The sequence below is a fragment of the Vigna umbellata genome, chromosome 2 (genome assembly GCF_029865625.1).
Source record: "Vigna umbellata cultivar VRB3 chromosome 2, Vumbellata_1.0, whole genome shotgun sequence".
Taxonomy (NCBI): Eukaryota; Viridiplantae; Streptophyta; class Magnoliopsida; order Fabales; family Fabaceae; genus Vigna; species Vigna umbellata.
In genome coordinates, this window is record NC_142166.1 from 7,304,947 (window position 1) to 7,329,937 (window position 24,991).

General features: G+C 35.1%; 1 protein-coding gene across 1 annotated transcript in view; it reads right to left on the reverse strand.

Moving 5' to 3' along the window:
* AIR9 (Outer arm dynein light chain 1 protein) overlaps positions 1 to 24,991 on the reverse strand; it is a 32,214-nt gene continuing 7,223 nt past the window's right edge. The window contains exons 11-37 of the mRNA XM_047293037.2: positions 24,870 to 24,984; positions 23,741 to 23,861; positions 23,436 to 23,611; positions 22,071 to 22,206; positions 21,736 to 21,836; positions 21,605 to 21,652; positions 20,315 to 20,496; positions 20,079 to 20,196; positions 19,797 to 19,924; positions 18,428 to 18,593; positions 17,588 to 17,706; positions 15,929 to 16,097; positions 15,720 to 15,804; positions 15,531 to 15,604; positions 15,324 to 15,443; positions 14,132 to 14,324; positions 13,921 to 14,042; positions 13,515 to 13,722; positions 11,968 to 12,041; positions 11,735 to 11,873; positions 10,932 to 11,113; positions 10,409 to 10,564; positions 4,751 to 4,882; positions 1,147 to 1,205; positions 781 to 813; positions 555 to 686; positions 1 to 449 (exon numbers count right to left, since the gene is read on the reverse strand). Coding sequence (XP_047148993.1) covers positions 273 to 449; positions 555 to 686; positions 781 to 813; positions 1,147 to 1,205; positions 4,751 to 4,882; positions 10,409 to 10,564; positions 10,932 to 11,113; positions 11,735 to 11,873; positions 11,968 to 12,041; positions 13,515 to 13,722; positions 13,921 to 14,042; positions 14,132 to 14,324; positions 15,324 to 15,443; positions 15,531 to 15,604; positions 15,720 to 15,804; positions 15,929 to 16,097; positions 17,588 to 17,706; positions 18,428 to 18,593; positions 19,797 to 19,924; positions 20,079 to 20,196; positions 20,315 to 20,496; positions 21,605 to 21,652; positions 21,736 to 21,836; positions 22,071 to 22,206; positions 23,436 to 23,611; positions 23,741 to 23,861; positions 24,870 to 24,984 — 3,465 coding nt within the window. The 3' untranslated portion in view covers positions 1 to 272. The remainder of the gene's footprint in view (positions 450 to 554; positions 687 to 780; positions 814 to 1,146; positions 1,206 to 4,750; positions 4,883 to 10,408; positions 10,565 to 10,931; positions 11,114 to 11,734; positions 11,874 to 11,967; positions 12,042 to 13,514; positions 13,723 to 13,920; positions 14,043 to 14,131; positions 14,325 to 15,323; positions 15,444 to 15,530; positions 15,605 to 15,719; positions 15,805 to 15,928; positions 16,098 to 17,587; positions 17,707 to 18,427; positions 18,594 to 19,796; positions 19,925 to 20,078; positions 20,197 to 20,314; positions 20,497 to 21,604; positions 21,653 to 21,735; positions 21,837 to 22,070; positions 22,207 to 23,435; positions 23,612 to 23,740; positions 23,862 to 24,869; positions 24,985 to 24,991) is intronic.

Below are 24,991 nucleotides of genomic sequence, written 5' to 3' on the forward strand. Positions count from 1 at the left end.
GACACTATAATAGTTACTCTACCCACGCACTACCCATTCATTAATCACCCTAATCTAAAATGCAAATAAAATTCAAAACGCAAAATCTTTAAATGACGATGCTGTGTGAGCCATCCGCATAGATCTTGGAATCAATGGCCTACAATGATTATGGCATTAAAAACTGCTCTATTAATATAACAATTGCAGCACCAGGACAAACAAAATGTGAGAAAACTGCCCCCAACAGCCTAATTTCCTGGAACAAATATGACTATACAATGTAACCGAGTTTATGTGTCTATCTTGAGAAGGGAATTGAGGGAAGTACTATTGAATCGCTGAGCAAGTCCTCGAATCACAAGAACAATAACATCCCGAATGTGTCGGGAGTGCACCATCAAGTCTGCTTCATTCTCACTGTCCACTACAAGCCTAAGACGGTGTTGATCATTCCTGAAAAGCTCCACCTGATACATTTAAAGATCAATACAAGAAAATCAAGAATATGACGAGCTGGGTTTAAAATTATATAATTAATCATGGAATAAAAGTTTCCAAGTCACCAAACTTACATGAAAGGGAGGAGCATAACTACCACGAAGTTCCGTAGTTGGAAAAGAAGTCTTCGTGGCAGGCTTTACCACCTTTACCCTTTTCCTGTTAATTTCAAGGATACGTCTCTCGTATGTGCCCACTGATGAAATCTGAAAGAAAAATAATGACAATTGGCACCAGTCCCTTCTGGGCTTTTCCACCAATAAAAACTGAATTCATAAACATCAGATGACTATAGAGTACCTTTTTTGAGTTTTGCTCTTTGTCGCATAATACCTGTCAACAAAGTCATAAATGAGCTCATGAAGGATTAAAACTAAAGGTTAAACATCTCAAAATTAAGGTAAAACAAAACTTTTAAAGACCAAATTTTAGAGCAAAGCTATAAAAATTTAGAACAAAACTCAAAAAGAATGAATCAATGAGGTACAGGAAGACTCCGAAGTGAAGACACAGCAATCATCTATCCAAAAATATATCTTAACATTTCAGGTACTTGGACAAAATGGATTACTTAGCAAGGCATATTAGTGTGGCTGTATAGCGCGTTACATGAATTTCCCAATCAACAATACATTTTCAACATTGTAAAGACAATAAATATCCCACCTCAAACTTCACTGATCCAAGTTCAAGGTTGTGCTTCACTTCTTTAAGAACATCGGGCTCTGCATTGAATTAAAGCTCATACAATGTTACGTTCTGTCTAGAAAATTGTAAAACAATGGTTAACTGAACAGTTCCAAACTATCCATATCATAAAACCAAAGAAGCAATATTGCATAAGACAGTAGAAAATATAGAGAAAAAAAGATATTCTTGCATATCCACTGCTATGGCACCCATCGGGGTTGTGGCAGTTAATGGCACCCAAGGTGGAATATATATATACACATTCTTTTCAACTTTGAAACCAACTTTAAGTTTTAGCTTTGCTCATTTATAAAAGAACCCGCTTTTGAACACCCTTTCTGACACTCCCTCTTCTCTTAAGTGAAACCACAAAATGAGAACCCTAGAAATTTTCTTCTCTTATCAACTGCGATGGTGCAAACCCTTTAAACTGCAACTGACCACTCCTGCAAGCCTTCCATTTACTTTTTGTTTTTTTTGCTTTTTTTCATCTGTTCTTGATTTCTTCAGACGATCTCAGGCATCTCTTTGTTCTCTTACTATTTATGTGGCTGCTTTTGTTCTTCAATCTTTTATATATTCAATATTTTGGAGCTCTGTGCTTTGAATGTTTCAAAATTATAGTTCTTGGTATTTTTAAGAACATCATAATTTTAGTTCTCTGTTTTTAGAATTCCAGAACATGTTATCTTTCTAATGTTCGTTTAAGATGTGATATTTTCTTGAATTTTAGTCTAATATTATGCCATTTTAAATTCATTTTCCCTGTTTCGTTTAGTCTCTCTTTATATATATATATATATATATGTATGTATAATGAATATATGAATATATATCTATACACACATTTCACTGGCATCTGCCATATTTATATGGTGGATTTTTGGCTCAGTGTCATAGACATCTCTGGCATTGATAACTTATAATTAGAGACAAGAAGCAAATCCTATATAATAAAGAATAATGTATCATATGTATTAGGAATGTTTTTTATTTTTTCCCATATCATACTTTTACTTTATGAGGATATCAAATTTCATTTATTTATTATATAGATTCTTTTTTTCTCAATATAAATAAAGTATATATACTATCTCGAAAACGCAGTTTCTGTTTAATGTCTTTTTCCTGTAGTTTAACAATAACCTTATACAGAGATAACTTGGGAGAAAAAGAACAGATCGAATTTGCATTTATGTAAAACAATGGAGAACAGTGAGGAAACCCCATAAGAGAGAGAAAATACCAGTAAATAAAGGGAGTACAAAAATTTAAAGGAACCCTGGCAACGAAACTGTAATGGAACGGGTTACAATAGATTGTGCTGCTCTGTTACCACGTTAGATTTAGAGGGAGGATGGAGCATATTATTCTACAGATAATTTAGAGATCGAGAACGCTTTACTGTTCAAAAAAATTTGTGGTGCGTGGGTTTTGCACATTCTCCATAAATATAGACTCTTGATAGACATTAGAGGAGATTATTACCTGGCATAATAAGAGATACAACTTCCTAGACACTTGTAGATGAACACTAAATGAGAGATGCAACATCGAAGAGTGAGAAACATAAACAAAAGAGACAAGAGCATATTATTTCTTAAGGACAATAAATGAAATCTTTTCAACTAAGAGGAATTGAAGGATCGCACAGGACATTCAACAACAGGTTAGTTATTGAAAAAGGACCAGGGGCTTAAAGGTAGTAATTGTGGGATCTGGAAGACTTAGGAATAGATGGGAAAAGTTTGAAACCAAATTTTAGGGGTGCCAAAACCATGGATGAGTTTTCGAATACTTATTGCCTGCTCATCATAAATCAACGAATTCAAAAACATTTACCTAAATCTAGAAATGAACAGATATTTCAACACTCACCCTGGATTACTATATAATGTCAAAGATAACTTAACTATACACAAACTATATTATCTATCTATCCTTATATATAAAGAAGATTCTCTTTTTTGGTGTCTGTTGTTTTTTCTTTCCATTTTTACGTTTCAAGTTACCGTTTTATTTAAATTTAACTAATTTTTTTAAATTTAACAATTAAATAAATAAAAATCATCTACTAAATAAATAAAAACCATCTATAATTAAATTATAAAAATTATTTATATTTATTTTTATAATTATAGTTTCATTACCTTTTATTATCAGAAAAAAGTGAATACGAAATATAAAGGGAATTTGCCTTGTGTACACATTTTGTTTTCCAATTTTACTTTAATAAGTTCTTTTTTTTTAATACCCGCTTCTAAACGGATCGGATGCGGTATTATACTATCTAACCAGCAGATACCCGTTACCCGAAAAAAAAATAATAAAAATTTAATTAATATTTTTTAAAATTAAAATTCTTTTATTACTCTTACAAAGGGGAAATTTTAATAACAATGGAGAAATTTTAATAACAATGGGGATTCCTTTCAATTACCTTTTTAAAAAAAAAGAAAAGAAAAAAAAAGGGTTACATTACTTTTGAGCTAACCCTAATAAAGATATCAAACATATACATAGAATCTCATTAGAAAATTCTCTCTTAACGAAAGACTCTTTTCTTCTTCCTTATGGTTCAGCTTGCGCAAGGAGTAGGCTCCATTTCCTCTTCCTCTCTCTCTTAGTTCTAATTGAGGTTTTGTTCCGATTTGGGATTTGAAATTAGGGTTTTATTTGTTTTCTGATTTTGGGGGTTTCTTTTGTACACTTTGATTCGCGTTTTGGGAGTTCGTTTCTTGATTTCTTCCCTGTTGATTGGTGACGCGATTTTGGGGTTATGATTCGAATAAGTGTTTTTGAGTTTTTTTGGATTTTAGTCCATTGATGCAGATTAGATTTTTGAAGACCCTGATGGTTATCATGGTTTAGAGATTTTTGTGATTGCGTTCGTTTTTGAAATTTGGGTTTAGGGTTCCTGTTTGCATTCTCTTGAAAATTCTTTATCTCTTTGTTTCATACATTGATAGGTATTCTGGGTGTTTCTTCCTCGTATCTTTTTTTTTTTTCAAAAGTTGTTGAGTATTTGTTTTATTATATTGTGTCTTTTTAATATGTAGCAAATATATTAAATTGTTCTCTTTAACTTGTAATTTCTTGTAATTTAATTTAAACCTTATTTAAAAATTCACAAAATACATTTTTTAAACATTTGTGGATTAAAAACGGGTATCCAACGGATATCCGCGGGTTTAAAAAAATCCACGAATTTTTTGCATTGGGTCGGGTTGCAGGTATGGTTTTTTACATGCGGATCGGGTGGCAGGTAGGCACTATCTGTGCCTGACCCGACCCGTTGCCATCCCTACTAGTACCTATTAATAAAGAGATAGTTCTTTTATAAGCTCAATAACTGTTTGTTTTTTACACATTTCATTGTCCATTTTACCCTTTAAATTGTATAACTTTTTTCATAATTATTATTTAAAAATATTTTTTATAAATTTAATAAAATTTTTATTTTAATAATAATTAGAAAAATTAGTTTTTATTTTTTTATTACTATAAGGTAAAAGTGGACACACATAAGTGTAGGCACATATGTTTCCACTAGTTAATTAGATAAAGAATTTCATCTTACCAACCGCTATTGGCTCCGTGGATACAGAAATTGATTGCCCCTCTACTCCATCCTCTCTTACAGGAGTATAGATGGCCACCAGCCTATAACCAACATCATCAACATTCGCTTCATACATTCTGCCAGTTTCTCCTGCAGTTTAATCAGTTGAAAGAAAAAATCACAGGGTTAACGAAGATATGTACAAGTAATATATGAAATACAAGACATGCAAGGAAGAGAAAACAAAAGACAACTGAATCCATGTGTATTACACAGCAGAGAATATTATGCTCATTTTATTCAAATTAGATAAGATATCTTGAAAGAGACCAATATTAGGAGATATTGTTAAACTGAGAGTGCTTTTAGAGGTTTTTCTCCAATGAGAACATTTTTTGGAATTTCTACTAACACCTTATCTCTTCCTATCTATCTTTTTCCTAAATTGAATCTAGATATCTCACATTCGCCTTCAATGCATGTTGAACAGTTCTCCAGCATGAGAAAATTTAAAAAACAAAAAAAATTGAGTTTAGGCACAACATGCGTATATATGTAACATACATATGCATGTGTGTGCGTATGCGATGCTCCAATGTCATATTTTGCATAGAGACAAGAATGGGGCATCGTGATTACAAGTTTGATTGTACCCATCTTCATCCTTGAAATGAAAACTCAAACTCTTTCCAGTCCTCAATACTTGATAGATATGAAATTTGTATGTTATCTCTATAGAAAAAGAGAATGCCTATACCCGCTGCAATATTTACCAAATATTATTTACAAAAGATAAAATCAAAACAAAGAAACATCAGATTACCAATAATTCAATGTCAAAAGAAAACATTTTTTTCTCTTCAATGCCAACTAACAATGAAGAAATTATAGTGGCATAAATTTCAAAATAGAGTACCAAATAAAGTAAGAACATCTTCAGTTGTGATTTATTAATGAGCTCCTTGGCTTAAAGAAATCAAATATTGAAGAAATATATCATTTGAAAGATGCAAAGTGGCACAGCGTTTCTTCAAACTTAAGAAAAATTTCTTAGATAAGAAAGGCTCCATTATAATACAAACACGAATTTGGCAAACTGAAATTCTTTACCATTGGAACACAATTATGCATTTCTTAAAAGTGATGTGAGATTGTAGAGATCACAAAAAGTACTGTGAACAGTTTTTTTTAAGAAACTATGGTAAATAATCCCCATTAGAGATGCCTTTAAGGGTGTTTTAATAATTTAAAATGAGGATGAGTATAAGGATGGGAATGAGATAAATATGTACATACCCATCCCTGATTTCGAAAGTCAAATATTATTCATTTTCATGTCTAGTAATTCGGGGAATTCCCTCCTCAACTCTAGTAATTCTGGGTATTCCCTCGTCAACTTAAAGATGAGTTCAAACAATACCATGGATACAAATTTATTTGTCATTCCTGATGTAGACATTAGTAAAAATAATTTTGTATTACAATATAAATAGTTTATCATTTAAAAATATGATTTATTTGTTCGAAAATAGTTTTTTGTTACAGATTTTAATTCTAATATAATTTATATATTTGAAAGTATTTTCCTTTCTATAGATGTTACTTATATAAGATAAACATGTAACATGTGCATTTGACAAATTGAAATGCACGCTACATAATTGTTATAGCCAATTCGGCAATTACAATGACAGTTGTTTACAGAAAAACTTGAAAGAAAGAAATAAATCTGAATTGTTCACAACATCTCACCTAATTAAGGAAATAAAAAAAGGAATAAAAAATATAGAAATCAGTCTAATTAAAAGAATAACTTTAGTTATGGTAATTAGGCAATTCTAAGCTTTATATATTTACTTAGGCAAATAATTTCTAAATAATTATTACTCACCTACAGTAAATGTTAGGTTCCTGGGTTTGAAACCTAACTAAGAACACTAAAAGTAGGTAAAAACAGTAATGAAAATTATTCACAGTAAAAGAACTCTCTTTACAAAGAATGGTTGGGAGCATAACCTCTGTTAGGCCTTGGAGGGTTTATGAGAGGAAAAGGGTGAGGAATAATACCTAACTGTTATCTAACAGAATAACAGTTAAGAGGGCGGGAACAGAGTCTATATAAGGACCCTGTATTTGTTCCTGAAAGAGGGGTTAGTGACTTGTATGTAGTTGACCGGTCTTAGAACCAGGTGAAGGAGGTTAAGCTCCTGGGTACATTGTATTCTTGATTTGTTGGTTTGAATGCAATTCCATTCTTTCTCATTCTATTCTGTTCTGTGTTGGTGTAAGTGAGTGAGAGTTAGAGAGCTCGTTAGGGATTTCATCTTGAATACCTAACAAAGTGGTCCGACCTGCCGGATCAGATCGGAGGAAAGCGCGAGTGATGGAGGGAAGAATGGTCAAGGTTGAGGGGAAGATGGAGTACCTGGAGTTGGCGGTCGACGGTTTGAAGGCAGAGACGGCAGCGAATCGCCAAGAATCGATCGCGATGCGCAAAGACATTCAAGAATTGTTACGGTTGATGGGAAAACGTAACAGCCAAGGGAAATCAGGCTCGGATGAAAGTCAGGATTCAGTGAACCATAATGGAGGGAACCGGCGCGGGAACGAAGGAGGGGGAAAAGAGGGAGAGCGATCAGACAACGGCTTTAATTGGAGACGACGGGTGGAGTTACCCATATTCGAAGGACCTGATCCTCTGTATTGGATTAACAGAGCGGAGAAGTTTTTTGAGATTCAGAAGGTAGCGGAAGCGGAGAAAGTCGAATTGGCTCATATCAGCATGGAGGGAAGCGCGGCTTACTGGTTCAAGTTCTGGAAAGACAAGGCAACTGATCGAACCTGGGAGGGGTTGAAGGAAGCATTGCTGATCCGATTCGAGAGTCGCCACCGTGGGGGAATTTACGAAAGAATAGCGGCGATTAGGCAGACCACTACCGTGGAGGAGTACGTGAAAGAATTCGAAGCATTGGCGGGGCAGACAAGGGAATTTTCCGATAACCAATTGTTAGGTTATTTCATTGCGGGGTTACGTGAGGAGCTGCGGTGTCAGATGAGACCACATGATTCCCGCGATTTGATGACGACGATGAAGATTGCGCGTGACGTAGTGGAAGCTCTTCGCGGTCTAGGGTTGATGGGATGGACGGCAGCGAAGACTACCCCCGCGTGGGGACGACCGTCCGGAGGAGGAGCGGTGGTGACGAGGACGGAGCAACCAAGGGGTAGCATGGTTCGAGCGACACCGATAGAGAGTGTGGGATCGGTGAAGAGCGACACGGCGCCAGGGAGTGAACCCGTGAGGAGCGGAGGTTACAGCGGCGGGGACAGTCGGAACCGGAGCTCAAGAAATTTGCCGTATCCTGAGTACTTGAAGCGCCGGGAGGAGGGTAGATGTTTTCGCTGTGGGGGGCCCTTCAGTCCCGGGCACCAATGTCCTGAGAAGAGCTTGAGGGTGGTGTTGTTGGCCGAGGACGAAGAAGGAGATGAAGGAGAGACAAGGGCGGAGACAGAACCGCCATGCATGGAGTTGTCGGCTCTCTCAGCCGGAGGGCTGACTCAACAAAAAACCTTGAAGCTGCAGGGGAGGGTGGGAGAGAGAAAGGTGCTGATACTAGTGGACAGTGGCGCGAGCCACAACTTCGTTAGTCAAGAATTGGTGAGGGAGCTGAAACTCGAGCAGGAAGACACATCCCCATATCACGTCAGTTTGGGGGATGGTCAACGAAAGAAGACGCGGGGGTGTTGTCCGAGAGTGGTGGTTTGCATGGGGGACGTCGAGATCACGGAGAGATTTTATTTGTTCGAACTGGGGGGCGTAGACATGATTCTCGGAGTGGAGTGGTTGGCTAAGTTGGGTGAGATCACGGTAGACTGGGGAAAATCCACCATGTCGTTCTGGCAAGGGGAGCAGAAACACACCATAACCGGAGACCCGAGGTTGGAGAGGAGGGTGATAGAACCCGAACAACTGCTGAAACTTAGCGAGGTAGAGTCGTGTGCGTTGGTTTGGAGTTTGGAGGGCAAAGAGGCAAGTGGGGAGACTGAGGAAGAAAGTGAGTTGTCGAGAGAACACAAGGGGGATATGAAGAAACTTTTGGAACAGTACGTGGGGGTATTCCAGGAATTTCCAGGACTGCCACCTAATAAAATGGCAAAACAGTGGGGAGGAAAGCGCTGCTTGGGAAGATCGTGTGATGATGCAAGAACAGTTCCCAGAATTCAACCTTGGGGACAAGGTTGATTTTCAAGGGGGGAGTAATGTTAGGCCTTGGAGGGTTTATGAGAGGAAAAGGGTGAGGAATAATACCTAACTGTTATCTAACAGAATAACAGTTAAGAGGGCGGGAACAGAGTCTATATAAGGACCCTGTATTTGTTCCTGAAAGAGGGGTTAGTGACTTGTATGTAGTTGACCGGTCTTAGAACCAGGTGAAGGAGGTTAAGCTCCTGGGTACATTGTATTCTTGATTTGTTGGTTTGAATGCAATTCCATTCTTTCTCATTCTATTCTGTGTTGGTGTAAGTGAGTGAGAGTTAGAGAGCTCGTTAGGGATTTCATCTTGAATACCTAACAACCTCCCTCGTTAGTACATAACTTCCCTCTACAGGCTAAAATCCTGTCTTTACAACAAATTCACTCAATAACCCCCTGTACAGAACCCACTCCCTATTTATAAAGTTTTTCTTCCCCTTCCCACTAACTAACTAACTTGTCAAATAACTCTTCCCTCCTAACTGCCCTATCATTTTCTCTTCCTTCTATCCTAAACCCATTATCACCCTATATCCTATCAGTAAATCATACACATTGTTGCGTACATGGGACACAGATTAGGTAACGTCTCTTACTTTCTCTCCTTCCCAAAAAAGCCTTCAAGTCACTATGCAGCCCTATCTCTTTTGAAAAAAAAAATACTACTTTTGAGTCAATCTAGAATATTCTTGAACCTAAGTGTAATCTCAAGTTTGATTCTTGTTGGTTGCCACTCCTTCACAAGTTCCAATAATCAAACAAGAGAAACGCTAAAGCATCACTATGTTATTTGAGATCTCAATTATGTTAACACCCCAAATAACAATCATTTGTGGCTCAAAAAGTACCATAAAACAATTAAAATTGTCATGTGCAACTGGAGGGACAAAGCCAAAACCCACTAAGAAAACCTACAATATGGCAGAGAAGCTTACACAGTCTTTATTATTAGCTGAAACTTATTATAAAATTACGAAAAACATGTTGGCCCCATTGCTTATTTAATGAATTCAACTCATGGTTTTGTACTTTTCAATAAACTTTGACCAAACTCATCAAACAATAGGATGTTAGTGAGTTTACACAAAATTGACTTGTAAAATGAGGTTTGTACCCCTTATATGTTATAATTTTGCCATATCACCTTAGGACAGGTTTTTTCTAGTATGGCCTTAATACCATGTTAGTAAATGAGTTAATGTCTTACTCAACCTCATAAAATTAACTTGTAAAGTGAGATTTATATTCCATTTATATTATAATTTCACTAGTCGATGTAAGATCTTCAATATAAATTGTAGTAAAATGTCAAAATAAGCAATATGGACCCTATTATGGATGTATTGAAATTCAATTATATACTTCTAAATATCTTTAATTGGAAATGTATCAATTTAAGTAACTCAAATGATTTAGCATACCTGGTATGGAGATCAGGTCAGGACTTCCAACCATTGATCTAAGCCACTGAACTCTACTTTTCCCTTCCTTTCCACCACTGTAAATGCCATGAACAGCATAGAGATTGGTATGAAATCCCCTTCCTTCAATCTCCAGCTTGTGTATTCTAGGAATTCCTAAGAAGTCAAACATAATACTTTAACAAAAGGAGAATGCATGACAAAAAGTTCAAGGGCAACTCAGTTAGAAAAGAAAATGACAATAAATGTTTAAAAACACAACACTCTTTAGTTCGTTGCAAGTTACAAGTACTTTAGCAGGAAATGATAGGATGAAGAATCACAGGGTTAGGTATCAAGTAGTCAAATTTCAATTTTTCATTTGCAAAGCCATTGTGTATTTCCATGAGAAAGAGAAACAGCTCTTTTATGGGAATAACATGAATGGCCATAAATATTTCATAGACAATATCTTTGCTAGAAATGTATGTGGAAATAAGAAGCTTAAAGCACCAACTCAGCCACTATCAATGAGAGCAATTACCTGGCAACACAGGTGTTGTCTCAATGCATACTGCCTCACCAGACCTTCCAAACACATCATTTACGATACACTCACATTTTAAATGATGACCAATATCTTCTAGCCGCACCTTATAGGAGCAAGAATTCTGATTAGGTAATGGATCGTACGAAAGACTGTCTCCAACTTCAGACGAACAAAACCTGAAATTGTGTTAATGTGATTAAGTGATACATATAATCAGCCTTTACTACAAGAATTGTTGAGTTAGCAACCAGGATTCTCCTGATACATGCCATCACCCAAAAGCTTTAGTGTTTGGGAGAACTGGCCATTGACAAGGGATTATGGAACAGTCTCTACTGAAATGGTCAATAGTAAGGGAGGAAATAGGTCAGGCTGCCTGTCAAGAACGATAATTGTAAAAATTGATGGTTCCCTAATTTACATAAATACATATAACTCAGACTCTAATAATATCCGTAAGTAAAATATTCACTTAATCTGTATTCATTTAGTAATAAAAAATGTTCACTTGGTACGAAAACCATTATTTTCTAAGTGGATTACTAATCAAAAAATGAAACATTACTGTCGATAGTGATAGCTACTTTTACCTACTTATTTGTCAATCCTTTTAAACTAGTTATAATTCAAGTTGCTTATTGCATGATGGCTAATGCAAATGATTTTTTTTAAGGGAAAAAATTACAGTTTATTTGTTAATGGTACAAAATTACATAATTAATGAGTGATAATATTAATTTTCAGTTTTTTCATATTCTTTTAGAAGTACTTTAATTCAACCTACTATATCACCATACCATTGATATCTTATATCTTTCTTGTACTTGCTCCAAACATGTCGCTGTGTCTCACTATTTGGAATCACTTCAACAGCAGTAAGAACATCACCTTCAACTGCCTTGCCAGTCAGAGCAAGCATCTCGACACATGGAAGCTCTAGAGAACAATGCAAGAACCATACTTATTTTCCTAGAACTTCAAAATCTTGAAAGAAAAACGCAAGGCTTGCTTAAACATGGGAAATGGTTACCTGGGAACACAATATTAGTAGGAGCAGATAAAACAAGCTCCCCCACAACCAAATCTGAACGAATAGGTGTGTATCTGGGAAAAAAAGGATGAAAATGTTAATATCAACAGGATATAAAGGTTGTAATTAAAGGGTTTGGACAGGGAGGGAATAAGGATAAGGATTATCTCAATTATAAGATATTTCATAGGTATGGCATAAAATGAAGCGATACAATACAATCTAATCATCTTTCAATTAATAATTAGATCAAGCCCCACTGTAGTAATAACGGCACAATCCCAGCTCACTAATAAAATAAGACTATTAAGCCTAGTTAAAATAAACAGCAAATTAGGGAAACCAAAAACTTGCTTTCTTTAAAAAGCAAAGGTATGCAAAAACATCACTATATAACAAGCAATTCCATCTAGATTGACCCTACAAGATATATCAATCATTTACAGGGTACTCAAATATCATAAAAGATAACAAAAATACAAAAGAAAATGGGGAGACTATACCAAAACCCACTCAAGAAACAAACCTATAAACACAAATTCCATCTATTGTTATAGAAATCAAACTTAATAAAATCTAGAATAAGATCCCCCCACATAGTTGATATATGTTGATTTTACATGTTTTTATGTGTATATTTTTGTGAATAAATCAACTCCTTTATAGTTTTTACCTTGTTTTGTCCCCAAAAAGTCAGTGTGTTTTCATGTTTTCTTGTATTTCAGTTGTGTGAGCTTGTTTTCCTCTAATCTTTATTCTGAGTGTATACAATAAGTCAATAGAAAGCAACTCTGGTGGAGGAAAACAAGTTGGAAATCAAGGAAACATGTTTTGGACAATAAATGATCATGTTGTCGAATTGCTTGGGGCTGAGCGCCACCAGCCCCTACACCAGTAGCATTGAGAGGTGGAAAAATTGCATTGAGCGCTAGTTAATGCGAAAGGAATAGCACTGAGCAGTGGCGTCACAAACATGTCAAAGTAGGTTATTTAAACATGTTTCTCGTGAGGTTTTGGACATTCTCTTCCTCCCAGACTTAATTATGCACCTAGAGAACTTAGTGTTGCACAAGTTCCTTGGAAGAAAACAATATATTTACTTATTATTTGCTAAGCTGCAACCGATGCACTTGCCGTTAGTTTTGCAACCACCAATAGTACATCTATATCTAACCCCAAAAGACGAAAGTATGTTGGCTGAATGGTTTCCCTCTTTACATATGAGATATATGAAATCTCATATTCCTCACAATATGATGATTGGAGAGAGCTTCGACGCCAACATAGAATCACTTTTCAATTCATAGGCTATGCCATCCACTCTCAACCATAAATTCAACAGCTTGGATAGCACCAAGAAGTCAGTCATCTAATAATTTATACTGATAAAAAGCAACAAGGACATAAATGAAGAAAAGATCATTCCTTTCACACTTTCAATTTCAAGTTTAGATAAGCTAAAATGTTTAGCATGAGATACAATACACTATCTTCATTGTCATACATTAACACACATTAAAGGCTAAAAGAGAAATAAGAATAATTACCCAAACAACAATCGAAAATTGTAATCCGAATCAGTAACTTCATAGATTTTAGAATTTGCTCCATTAACTAGTTCAATGGTTCCCTCATTATTTTCTCTATACCAGCTAAAGAGACTTTCTCCTTCATGTCCACCAAAATATTCACCTTCTCCAGAATAAATTCCCGTTGACAACTCTTTCACGAGTACATTAGAAACTATTGGAGGAGCTGCAAATTACAAAAGCAGTGAGGCAATAAAATGTACTAAATATCACATTTTATGTCACTTAAGCCAAAAATGCTAGAACAAATGAAATTCTAAATACAGTGGGCACAACCACGACAACACAATACTATTTAAACCATGTGATGAAAAGATATCATCAGATACTGCAATGAACTTCCAGCAAAGAATTATAGAGATACCAGGGGAAACTGGGGCACTGCTAATTGCAACCAATGGCTCTCCACATTTTCCATCTTCTCGAGTAGGCACCCAATACAAAGCCAAGTAAGCTGCAACATCTTTAAGCAGCGGTTTATACATTCTGCCATGTCAAGAAAAATAATGGAAAAAACCCTCAACCTCGGTTACAGTTTTTATTCCTACAAAAAGTATGAACATCTCAGTACTTACAGCTCTGTCCCAGATATTTCAACATCAGAGGCATTAGATATATCTAGCAGTTCAGATCCTTCAAGTTTACGCTTTGCACGATACCAAATATACTTTCCAATCCCCTCATGTCCACCAAAATATTTTCTCAGTGGCATAAGCTCTCTATCTTCACAACAATCAGGAATTAAGAGTTCTATTCCCTTAGGATCCGCTGTTCACAGGAGTTCATAAAGAAATTACATTAGGGATGCATATAACTACCTTACAATAACATAACAGAATGTTAAAAATAAATTATACCCCAAAGAAACTGTTGAAACACAGACATAAGAAAATTTTCAAGAAGTTTGTTAAGAATTGAACTTTAAGTTTAACTCAATAAAATCGACTTGTAAAGTAAGATTTGTACCCACTTATATATTGGAAGCTCTAACCCATGACTTTGATACCATGTTAAGAAAGATAGTTAATCCTATATCTAGTTTTCACCATTTTTACATTATCTATTCTTTTTGTATTTGTTAGAATAATTACTGTTACATATCATCATTAAGACTAGTCTGCCAGACCAGTAATGAGTAGTACCTAGTTTTGTACCTAGAGGTCTAGTGCAGACTCTTGGTGTTCCATGTACTCTTGCTTTTTCAATATATATAGAAGATAATGAGAGGGATCTGTTAAGCCCTCAAGAATATATTTTTATCAGTTTTTAATCTCAAGTGTATTGTTCTGAAGTTGCTATAGCAATTAGCATGTTTAGTACTACAAAAGCAATAAACCAATATTAGTGATATTATTAGACTCCAGGAGTACAATAACACTAAAAAACACCATGTTTCCTAGTGATCATTCCCAACATAAAGAAGAATAGTTATATTGTCTAAGGTAGTTTTTGCCAGCAAAAACTATCAATCAAACGGCCAATTGAGGACCCAGAGAATCTAAAACAAACAAAGCATAACATATTCATAAATGATTAATATAATTGATAAATGGTCAACTTCAAAGAAATTTCTATAAAATTTTGGAACTATTTGCAAAATTAACTAATCCATAACTACATAAAGCAGGTGAACATTTAATTAAAGGTCCCTGATAAAACCCGTATCTAACATCCTCCTACAAAATCTAGGGTATGTTATTTAAAGTTAACAAAGGAGGTACCACTATAATCATAACATGTCCAATTTCACAAGTAAAACAATCTTACCAGGAGAAATCAGATCAGACACAATGTGCTTTGGGCTGCCTTTGATTCCATCTTTGCGCACAGGAGTATAGATTATTTCAATGCACGCACCAACATCCTCAAGAGTCAAATCCAAAAAGTCTGCAAATAGTAAATAAATAATAAGCATTTATGTTTCCATCACAAATAAATAACCCTTAGCTGATAAAACAACAATATAAAAGTTACCATTGGTACTTATTCTATCTCGAATACTATTGTCTTTTACCCTAAACCACTCATAGGTACAATCTCCTTGCTCCCTGAAAAGCAAGCAACAAAATTCTAAGACAGGGAAAGTAACCAAATGGATAAAATAAAAAGTACTAAAGGAATAGAGACTTGTAAAGAATAAACAATGCATAGTAGAAGCCTGACCCTCCAGTATACACAGCATTAAAGCTTAAGTGCTGCCCTTCTATCATTGATCCCAAAAATTCCAGGGAATGACAAGTTGGGGGACCTAAATTTGTAATGTAAAAATAGTTGTATCATTAAAATTGTCTGAACCTGAAAAAAATCTGTATGTCTTCATGAACAATATAAAGCTTAAAAAGCACAATAATAAAATAAGAAATAACTAATACCAGGTACTATTGGCCCAATTTGTTCAGACAGAACCATAGGTCCACGAGCCCAATCACTTCGAACAGGCTCGCATGAAACAGAAATAAAGGAGCCAATGTCATCAATTGAGGGCATATAGGATGCATCAGTGGCACCCGCAATTTCTTTTTTTGTGCCATCAGGAGTGGTCTACATAAAGCCACAAAATAGTTAGTTGATCACCCAAATATTTAATTGACCAATTATAAATAGTAGCATCAACATGGTAACCACAATAAAACAAGGAACGGAGGAATCCACTATTTATGGCAACTATAAGGACATTTTTTCCTGGCTCTGCTTTATTAATTTACTGAAGTTTAGATATGTTTACTGTACCCCCTCTTTCAAGTTCAGATCATAATATATCAAGGCAGTTTCTAGAAATTGGAACTAGAAACATTTTATTAAAGTTGTCAACTGAGCTAGCCCTAAGCCATTCGTCCGAGTCCACATGAGCCAAGGGGAAATGGCCTACGTGCATATAAATGGCTAATAGATGTCATGCCATATGCCATTTGAGAGATGTCCTAGCTAAGACCCAACTGAAGATGTTATGACTGAGGTTAAGTTGTTAAAGCCCCAAAATATGCCATGACCCAAGTTGAACAAAAGATGCCTGGAAAAAGTCAAGCCACAATATACAGCCATCAAATCTATACAAACCTAGCACAGTACGGAGATCACTGAGACCCAAGGAAAAAACCCATATGTTCAGCCATGATGTAAAAATAGGGAGTGGTGTGTCCAATTCAAAGAGGAGTTGAGGCTTTGGAAGGCTACGAAAACTTACCCTTTGGTCTGAAAGGATGACTGACAAGTGACATGCTCTGTGGCTACAGCAGCACGAGAGTGGTGCTAACATCATTAGTGTAGATGTGCAAAGGTTTAGTTCTATCATGTTGCAAACAACATAAGAAAGAATCTCTAGCATACCAACACCAAAATAACCCTTGAGAATCAAACAGCAACATATGGTTGTAAACAAACATATTCAACAAATAGCACAGAAGAGGAGACAACAGATGGGCAACACTCGCAAAAACCATTAAATACATCAAAGGGATGTCTTGAATGAGAGACCCATATGCTAAAGTGTTGCAGAACAAAACTAGGGAAGATCAGCAAACTCAACAAGAATGATAGTAACAACAGATGCTGAGAAAGTAGTGTGTGAAACAGATAAACCAGTGAGGTTCACTGAGCCAACCATTCTGTTTAAGCTAAGTTTTTAGACACTAGTTAAACAGTTGTCCCCCTCAAGCAAACATGTAGGGTTGAGATAGGACCAATCTATCTTGAATGGTAATTAAAACACATCAACCAAAGTCACTTTTTCTTTTAATAAAAACAAGTAGTAACATATGGTAGAACTCAATAAAAGTGTAAACTCTTACCAATTAGGATAGGGGCATTCTAGTGACAAAAAAGACTTAATATCTAAAGAGCAAGGAAAGTAAGAAAATCACCAGCAATTTAAAGTTTAATTAGAAACCTAAATGCAAGTTCATTATTGTTATTATTAATGAATGTACAATACCTTACTGGTTCAAATTTTTCAGAGTAAGACGCAAGACTTAAAATTAAAACTTAAATTCGTATCAAAGACTTTCACAACACAAAGTTGAAGTTACAAGTACCCTCAGCCAGCGGTAAACTGAATCTCCCTCTTCACCACCCCAATACTTTTTTTCAATTCTTAGAATTGTTCCTTCAACAGCATTTCCAATTATGTGTAAAGAAAGCAATCTTGGGCTTCCTGATCACCAAGAAAAACCAAAACTATATTAGAACAAAATATAAAGCAAATTGAATGACCTTTTTTCTAAATCAAGATACCAATGTTATTGCGTCACTTATGTTATCACTTAACTAAGACAACCTGTATCAATCATATACAGCATTGGTGATATTCTAAATACAAAAGAAAGGGAAATACAAAAGTGGGGGAACCAAACTAAACCAACAAGAGAAACCTAAAATATGGAAGACCACATTTATCTCTACAATAATCCCAACAAATGCAAAGAGGAACACAAATTGAACGACCATATCAGAGCAAAAGGGATCAATAAATAATGTCACCAAAAAAGTGAACCAAATTTTATTTATTAATATTATCAATCATACAGTGTAATGAGGTAATTTAGTGAGATTGAAAAGATGAAAATATATCATTCTTTTTTACAATATCAGATGGTAATTTAGAATTAGATGTTTGAGGAGTAAACAGTGTGACTAATAAGTCAAGCAAGATATATTTACACTACAAACTAGAATAATTATATTAGTAGCATTGCTAAGTTAGACATAATCCCTGTTCCCTAATCTTTCAGTTCTGGATCTTCTCTCTCCGTAACTATGCCTGATATTGGAAATCTTTAGCACAAATGTCGTTAATGTGAATTTCTTTGTATATTACTTCAAGAAATAGACCAAACTCATATTCATATCTTCATGCTTAATCCAATAAATGTTACCAGGGCGAATGCGCTCCTGGCCCATGCAAATTCTTGTGTCACCAACAACACCATCATCCCGTACTGGAGTACACTGGAATGAGATGAATTTTCCAATCCCTTCTTTGGTGATACGGTACTGCAGTCCCGAAACCCCTGGTATCCGAGAACCTGAATCACCTTCAACCTGCACATTCCAGAGACATTTAGAACAAAAAATTTCTATCTAAAGGACATTTTGTGACTAAAAGGAATATTTTATTTATTTATTTCAGCAGGTCAAATCTGCATCCATGTTTTGATCCCTTAGAATAATTTTTTCAACAGTCAATCCATTTTATTCTCATCCACTAAATGCACCAAAATTCTAGAATGAAAACAAATAAAACATGAGACATACAGTTTACCCAGACAGCATATTAAGGAGCTTTCGATCAAGCAAAAAGAGTGTTGAATGTCAACCCATATGCATGATAAATATCTAAACATTTAGTTTTCCAGCATTAAATGTCACAACGTGAATTGATTTGGTTGTGTACATCTAGAAATTTACAAGTAGCAATTAGTACCGTATTGTACTAGCAAAGAAGAATCAATATCACCAAATATTTCCTTTTTTTAAATGAAAATAATGATCCTAAAGCATTACTATGCACGACATAATCCTAACAAGGTTAGGACTATAACCTATATCAATCATATGCAGCATTCCTGATAGCATAAATAAAAGAAAAGAAATATGAAAGTCGTGAGACCCAACCAAAACCCACTAGGAAAACCTAAAATGTGAATGTTCACATCTATCTTTACAATATTCATAAGAAACTCAAGGTGGAATTCCCTCCTACAAAATAAAATCCACACCCCTAATGCCGTAATTAGCCAAACAATCAGCATGCCTATTGCCTTCTCTATACATATGCAAAAATCTGAAATTCATCCTTTTAAACTAAACCCATACTTACTTGTTTATTCAATGTATTAAATATTATAATTTTCTATCATTTAAAGATGACAAATAACTTATTTTTCTTACAGGAGTTCAAATATATTATTGCTAACTGAAATAAATGCAGCAAAAGATTATTAATAAGCATCAGTAAAAATTAACTCAGAAAAAACAAACCCTGAAAGGTCAAACAATCTAGTAAACATAGCAAAAATGTTGGGCTGGCATAGTAGATAGAAGAAATACAATGCTAAGTTGACAATAGTATTTAGTCGAAAATCAAATCCAGGACAGTCCCTAGGCAGTTTCTGTTCGAGTTTTAGCACCTATTTTGTAAAGTACTATAGACGGCTTTATAGTGTTACTAAGGTAAGAAGTAGAATCCCATAGCATAAATTAGATAAGTTAGCTAAATACTGTGGAACTTAAATTTAGATATACCTCATGAATATACCAACTATATATACTCTTTCCTTCATGACCTCCAACATATCCATATGAAGCAGTCAAAATTCCATCTTCATTGTAATCCCCAATGATAGATAAGAAATTCAAGCTTGGGGGAAGAGCTGTAAGAAATGTATTAAGTTGTTAAGACTATTGATTTATTCAGCTAATAGAGATTACTGGATTTATTTTCCTGTTATCAAAGAGATTTATATTCAGTTTATATTACTGTGGGATCAAGAACAAATGGGAGTGAGAAGGAGCAAGTACACCTACTCTCCACTGCTTTATCAGATATTAAAAATACTGGTTCTCCAGAATCACCATCAGGAGTCATGGGAATAAATTTTGCCACAATGTAATAGCCCACAGCTCCAAGAGGTATGCGGAATGCCTAAGTAGCACAAAACCCACAAAAAATTGAAACTAGATTTATAAGGGGGAATAGTGCACTGTACTTGCGTAACTATAGGATTCCATCTCCCAAAAAAGAGAACAAAACCCAAACCTACTTTGGCAATTTTAGAAGTACTTAATGCTTCAAGAGTGTTTTCATCCAAAGTTGACGAATGTGTTTTATACCACTGAACTCTGCTAGATCCTTCCGTTCCTCCCGTTACAATACCAGTTGCAGTGACCTTGCTATTCTCTCGTAATTCACCAATTATTTTGACATTTGTTACCTTTGGAGGTGCTGAAAATGAAACAGTGCATCATATTCATTCAAACTGTAGGTATAAACTAGCAGCTTTAGAATTTTTTTAAAATCATCACCATAAAACATCTAATTGTATTATCAAAAGAAAGCAAAAGAACTAACACACAAGCAACAGAGTATCCAGAAAATACATTTAGATTCTTAGAAGAATGAATACAGCTGTGTCACATTATAGGAAAGGTGGAAACCTTCTTTTCTAGGATGCACAAGGAATGTATTCATAGAGATATGAAAATGAGGAAATTCAATATAGAGCTGGAAGTGTACTGAGAAAAGAAAAATGCTAACAAATTCCTTATAATCAAAGGATTAAGCGTATCAATATGCTTAAGTCAAAGCAAGTGAATAATTCAAACCCATCAGAACAAAAAAGTAGCATTATAGTTACCAGAGACAACAATCACACACTAATTAAGATGAGTATCCATTAGCTCTCCCAATGGCTTAAAATTATTAGGTGGAGTGTCAGAATGAGTGTCAACTAGGATGGTTTTATAAATCCAACGCTCCCTCACATGTGAGAGTTGTTTGTGCTTCATATATTGACAATCCAGAGGCTCTTTGCACCTTGTATTTGTCTAGATATTTTAGAAAGATTAAGATTTTATTCCTATTGGTTTTACTTTTGTATCTATTCTGCAATCTCAGGGATGTGTTTCCTAGCATGTGTTGTGCTTGTTTACTAAATTATCTGACAATGTATCTATATATATTAGATGTATGTAATCAAAGTGAATAAGAGAGAAATTATTTTCGTCTAATCTTGAGAGTATTGATATTTAAGATTGAGGCAACAAAGGCCAACCTCCTGACTACTGAAAAGAGAGTCTTTCATACAATGTCAAAGCCCAATTATTCTAAAAGCCTAGGTTACTATGTGGAGGTCTAGGAATGGCTTTATACCTATAAGAATGACAAACTGGTACATGACAAAGAAAACAATAGCATTCAGTTATTAGAATAATAACAAAATATCACCTGCCAGTATAAAACAAAACAGCATGAACTACTAGAAAAAAATCACACAATAGCACCGAGAAAACAACCAAAATACAGGAGACATTGTTAATAGTCATCCAGGTACCTTGTTTCACAACAGAAGACATTACAGACATAGATTTTCCTTCCTGGCCTGAAAGATATATCAATGAGTATATTACAAAAACACAGCTACAGTATTTGGAAAAGATATAGTCATCATGTATGGATACTAACCCTCAAAATTAATGGGTATGTACACAAACGCCACACAACTACCAACATCCTCTTTGGTCAAGGTATACTCAGATGTTCCTGCTGACACTAACAACAAGCCTCTGCACAGATTTTCCACATTGTAACAAGAGAAAACACCTCAGAAAAGTGCACTAAGGGAGTAAATAAAACAAAATTTAAACAAAATAAAAGCAGGAAGCACCCTCAAAGCATTGTAATAAATGCAACATTATTCTTTCTAATTAGAAAAAACACAAAGTTTAGGATAAGAGAATTTATTTTTCAACTTGATACTTCCATGCCCTTAGGTGAAGGGCAATGAAAAGAATACTGACCCAGAATCCATGCTCTCCCGCAACCATTCAAACTTGCTCGGACCCTCCCTTCCACCAAAGTAATCTCCGACTCCTTTGATGGTACTTCCCTCAACAGCATCTCCAACTATTTTCACATTACTGACAGAAGGAGGAGCTGCCATGTGATAAGACTATGATCAGAGAACAATTAGACAGTAGCATGCTATGTATAAAACTAGAGGATCCTAAGAGGGTTGGAAGAAGATAAAAAGACCATAACTCAAGGAACATAATTTAACAAGAGTTAAGCATATAGAAAAAAACTATACTTATAGACATGGACATAAATTAAAAAATATAGACAAGAAAAATAAGTCATCACAAATCATAAATATTAAGATCCAATACGTATTGCAACTAAGCTCAGAAGTCAGAATATAACTCAACTGATAGATTTCAACTTAAAACCATTTTTCATTAAATGAAGTTGACCAAAGCAGAGTCATGCAGGTTGTTGTTTGATTTGATTTGCAATTCGGAAGCATAGGCGAAAAGGTTATCTTTTTTAAGTTTTTTGAATTGAATCATTATAAACCTGACCTGAAATCCAACTACCTGATTTGGGTAATTAAATTGGTTAAAAAAAACCCAAGCTTGCACAAAGACTTTCAGGATCAATGCAATGCACGAGCCATAATTTAACAAGCAAAATCATGATCCCAAAATGATCGGTGACTTCTCCATTCACCACCTTGCACATTCACTCACTTGGGTCTCCCATACTTGCAGGACCATGTAGGTTGGCAAGTATACTCGCAGTTTTGATAACATTGGTAGCATGTGAATTGAGTGGTTTAAGAATACTGGTGACTTCATGAACTCCCTTCAATTTTGGATAGTTCCCAACTTTATACTTCCCACAATATCACTTCTTCAATAATATTAACCTTGTGTTGACAAATTAATCTTCAAATTTAGTCACTTCTTTCATGATGTGCTATTAATCTATCAAATATATGCCTATTCTTGTTCGTCGAGAAATTTACAAGATTTCACAATGCAGCACATTAAAGGAGTGCTCAGAACAATAATTACTGAACTAGTTAAAGGAGTTCTGTACAAAAATACCCAAATTTTACGGGCTACATACTCCAATCAAAAAATCAGCAATCTCAGGTGAGAATATCTTACTAAATATACTAACATAAACCAATGTAATAATGACCAAATAAATGAGCACATCAATGGCAAACTTGAAGCCAAATTACTCACTAACAATAAGAAATCATAATTACCATCGACCATATATTCAAAGAACTAAACCTGTTGATGAATCTAGATTAGTATTTTGGAAATAGATATCAAGCATGTTTACATAAAAATGAAAAAACTTAAAATACTCACCAGCTTTTACAAAATCTGTATATTTGTATTGAGGTTCTCCTTTTGCACCTTCTTCTGTTACTGGTGTGTACATGAAAACTAAACTTGAATCAACATCATCAATGGTTAACTTATACTCTTCCTCTTCTGCCCCAACAATAACCACAGGACTGCTATTCCACTTTCTCCGTAACCAACTAGAGCAAAAAACAAAACAGAATAAAAGGGATACCTGTGTCACGCCATTTAAAAAAAATCTAGGTAGTCTTATGCTATAGAAATGACACAAACAGACACGTGTACAAATACAAGAAATGTCATCCTACCTAGCAACACCTTTTCCTGGAGTTCCACCACACCAAGCAACCTTAGCACAACCCCTGATGATACTTCCTTCTACCAGTTCCCCATGTACTTCAAGATCTACAACCTTTGGAATTCCATTTCCTGGAGGATGTAGATGTGTAAAATTATTCAAAATGAATGAAGAATGAACATATTAAGGAACTATTAAAAGAACATAACATTGATATGGAATCCAACCCTAAAGTCAAACAGCTCCTTGTTCTTTGGCCAGTAAGAGACAGGTCAGACAACAATATCTCAATGAACATTGAATATTACAAGAGTACAGCATAAAAAATTAGATAGCTTACAATTTCTCCACATCTAATAATAGGGAATTTGACTAGGATATCACACACATAATACAAGCATGAGGGATACAATGGAGAAGTATCACGGTTCATGCAATCACAAAATCCCGACCGAGCTCAAAGGCAAGTTTGGTTTATGTCTGATTGCCTATATTACCTTGCCTGAGAAGAGAGAGCTTGGCTCTACATCTAATCCATCAATCCTTTCCTGCCTCCGTATCATGTTGAGACATAATACACTTGGTCATCTCAGTTTTCCATGTCTGAAACACATGCACCCTTTTTTGTTTAAGAATAAAGCCGTAAATTCTTTTCGGTGAGAAACCTGTATTTTGGCTAAACAAACTCACTATATTTATCCCAAGTCAACCATACAAATCATCTGGACCTCACTAATTGACAATGATATTTGGGGCCTATCAAGGATTAATCATATTTCTGGAACACAATGGTTCATAACATTCACTGATGATCTTTTAAGGGCATGTTGGGTTTATCTCCAAAAAGAAAAATCTTAAGAGTGCATCTGTTTGCAAGCATATTTGGAAAAATGTGTATACACAATAACACAAAATAGAATATGCATGTTTTAGTTTCAGACAAAAATAAAAATAAACAGCAAAATCAAAAAGACAAACAAAAAAGGAATCCAAAAACGCATTTACAGTAAACATCACACATACTTCCACAGCTTTATGCTAATAAAATACACAGGTCACTTTATTCATACAGGCTTAGGATCTAGAAATTTAGCTGTTCATCTAAATTATACAATAAAAGCCATAGAACACAGGCCTACCTCGCGAAATACGAGGTGAGATGGCAAATATAGGAGGATATGTCATTTCTTCTAGAGTGAGGGTGCATTCCACCTTCAGAACTTTTCCAATGTCATCATGCTTCGGCCAGTAAACCTAAAAA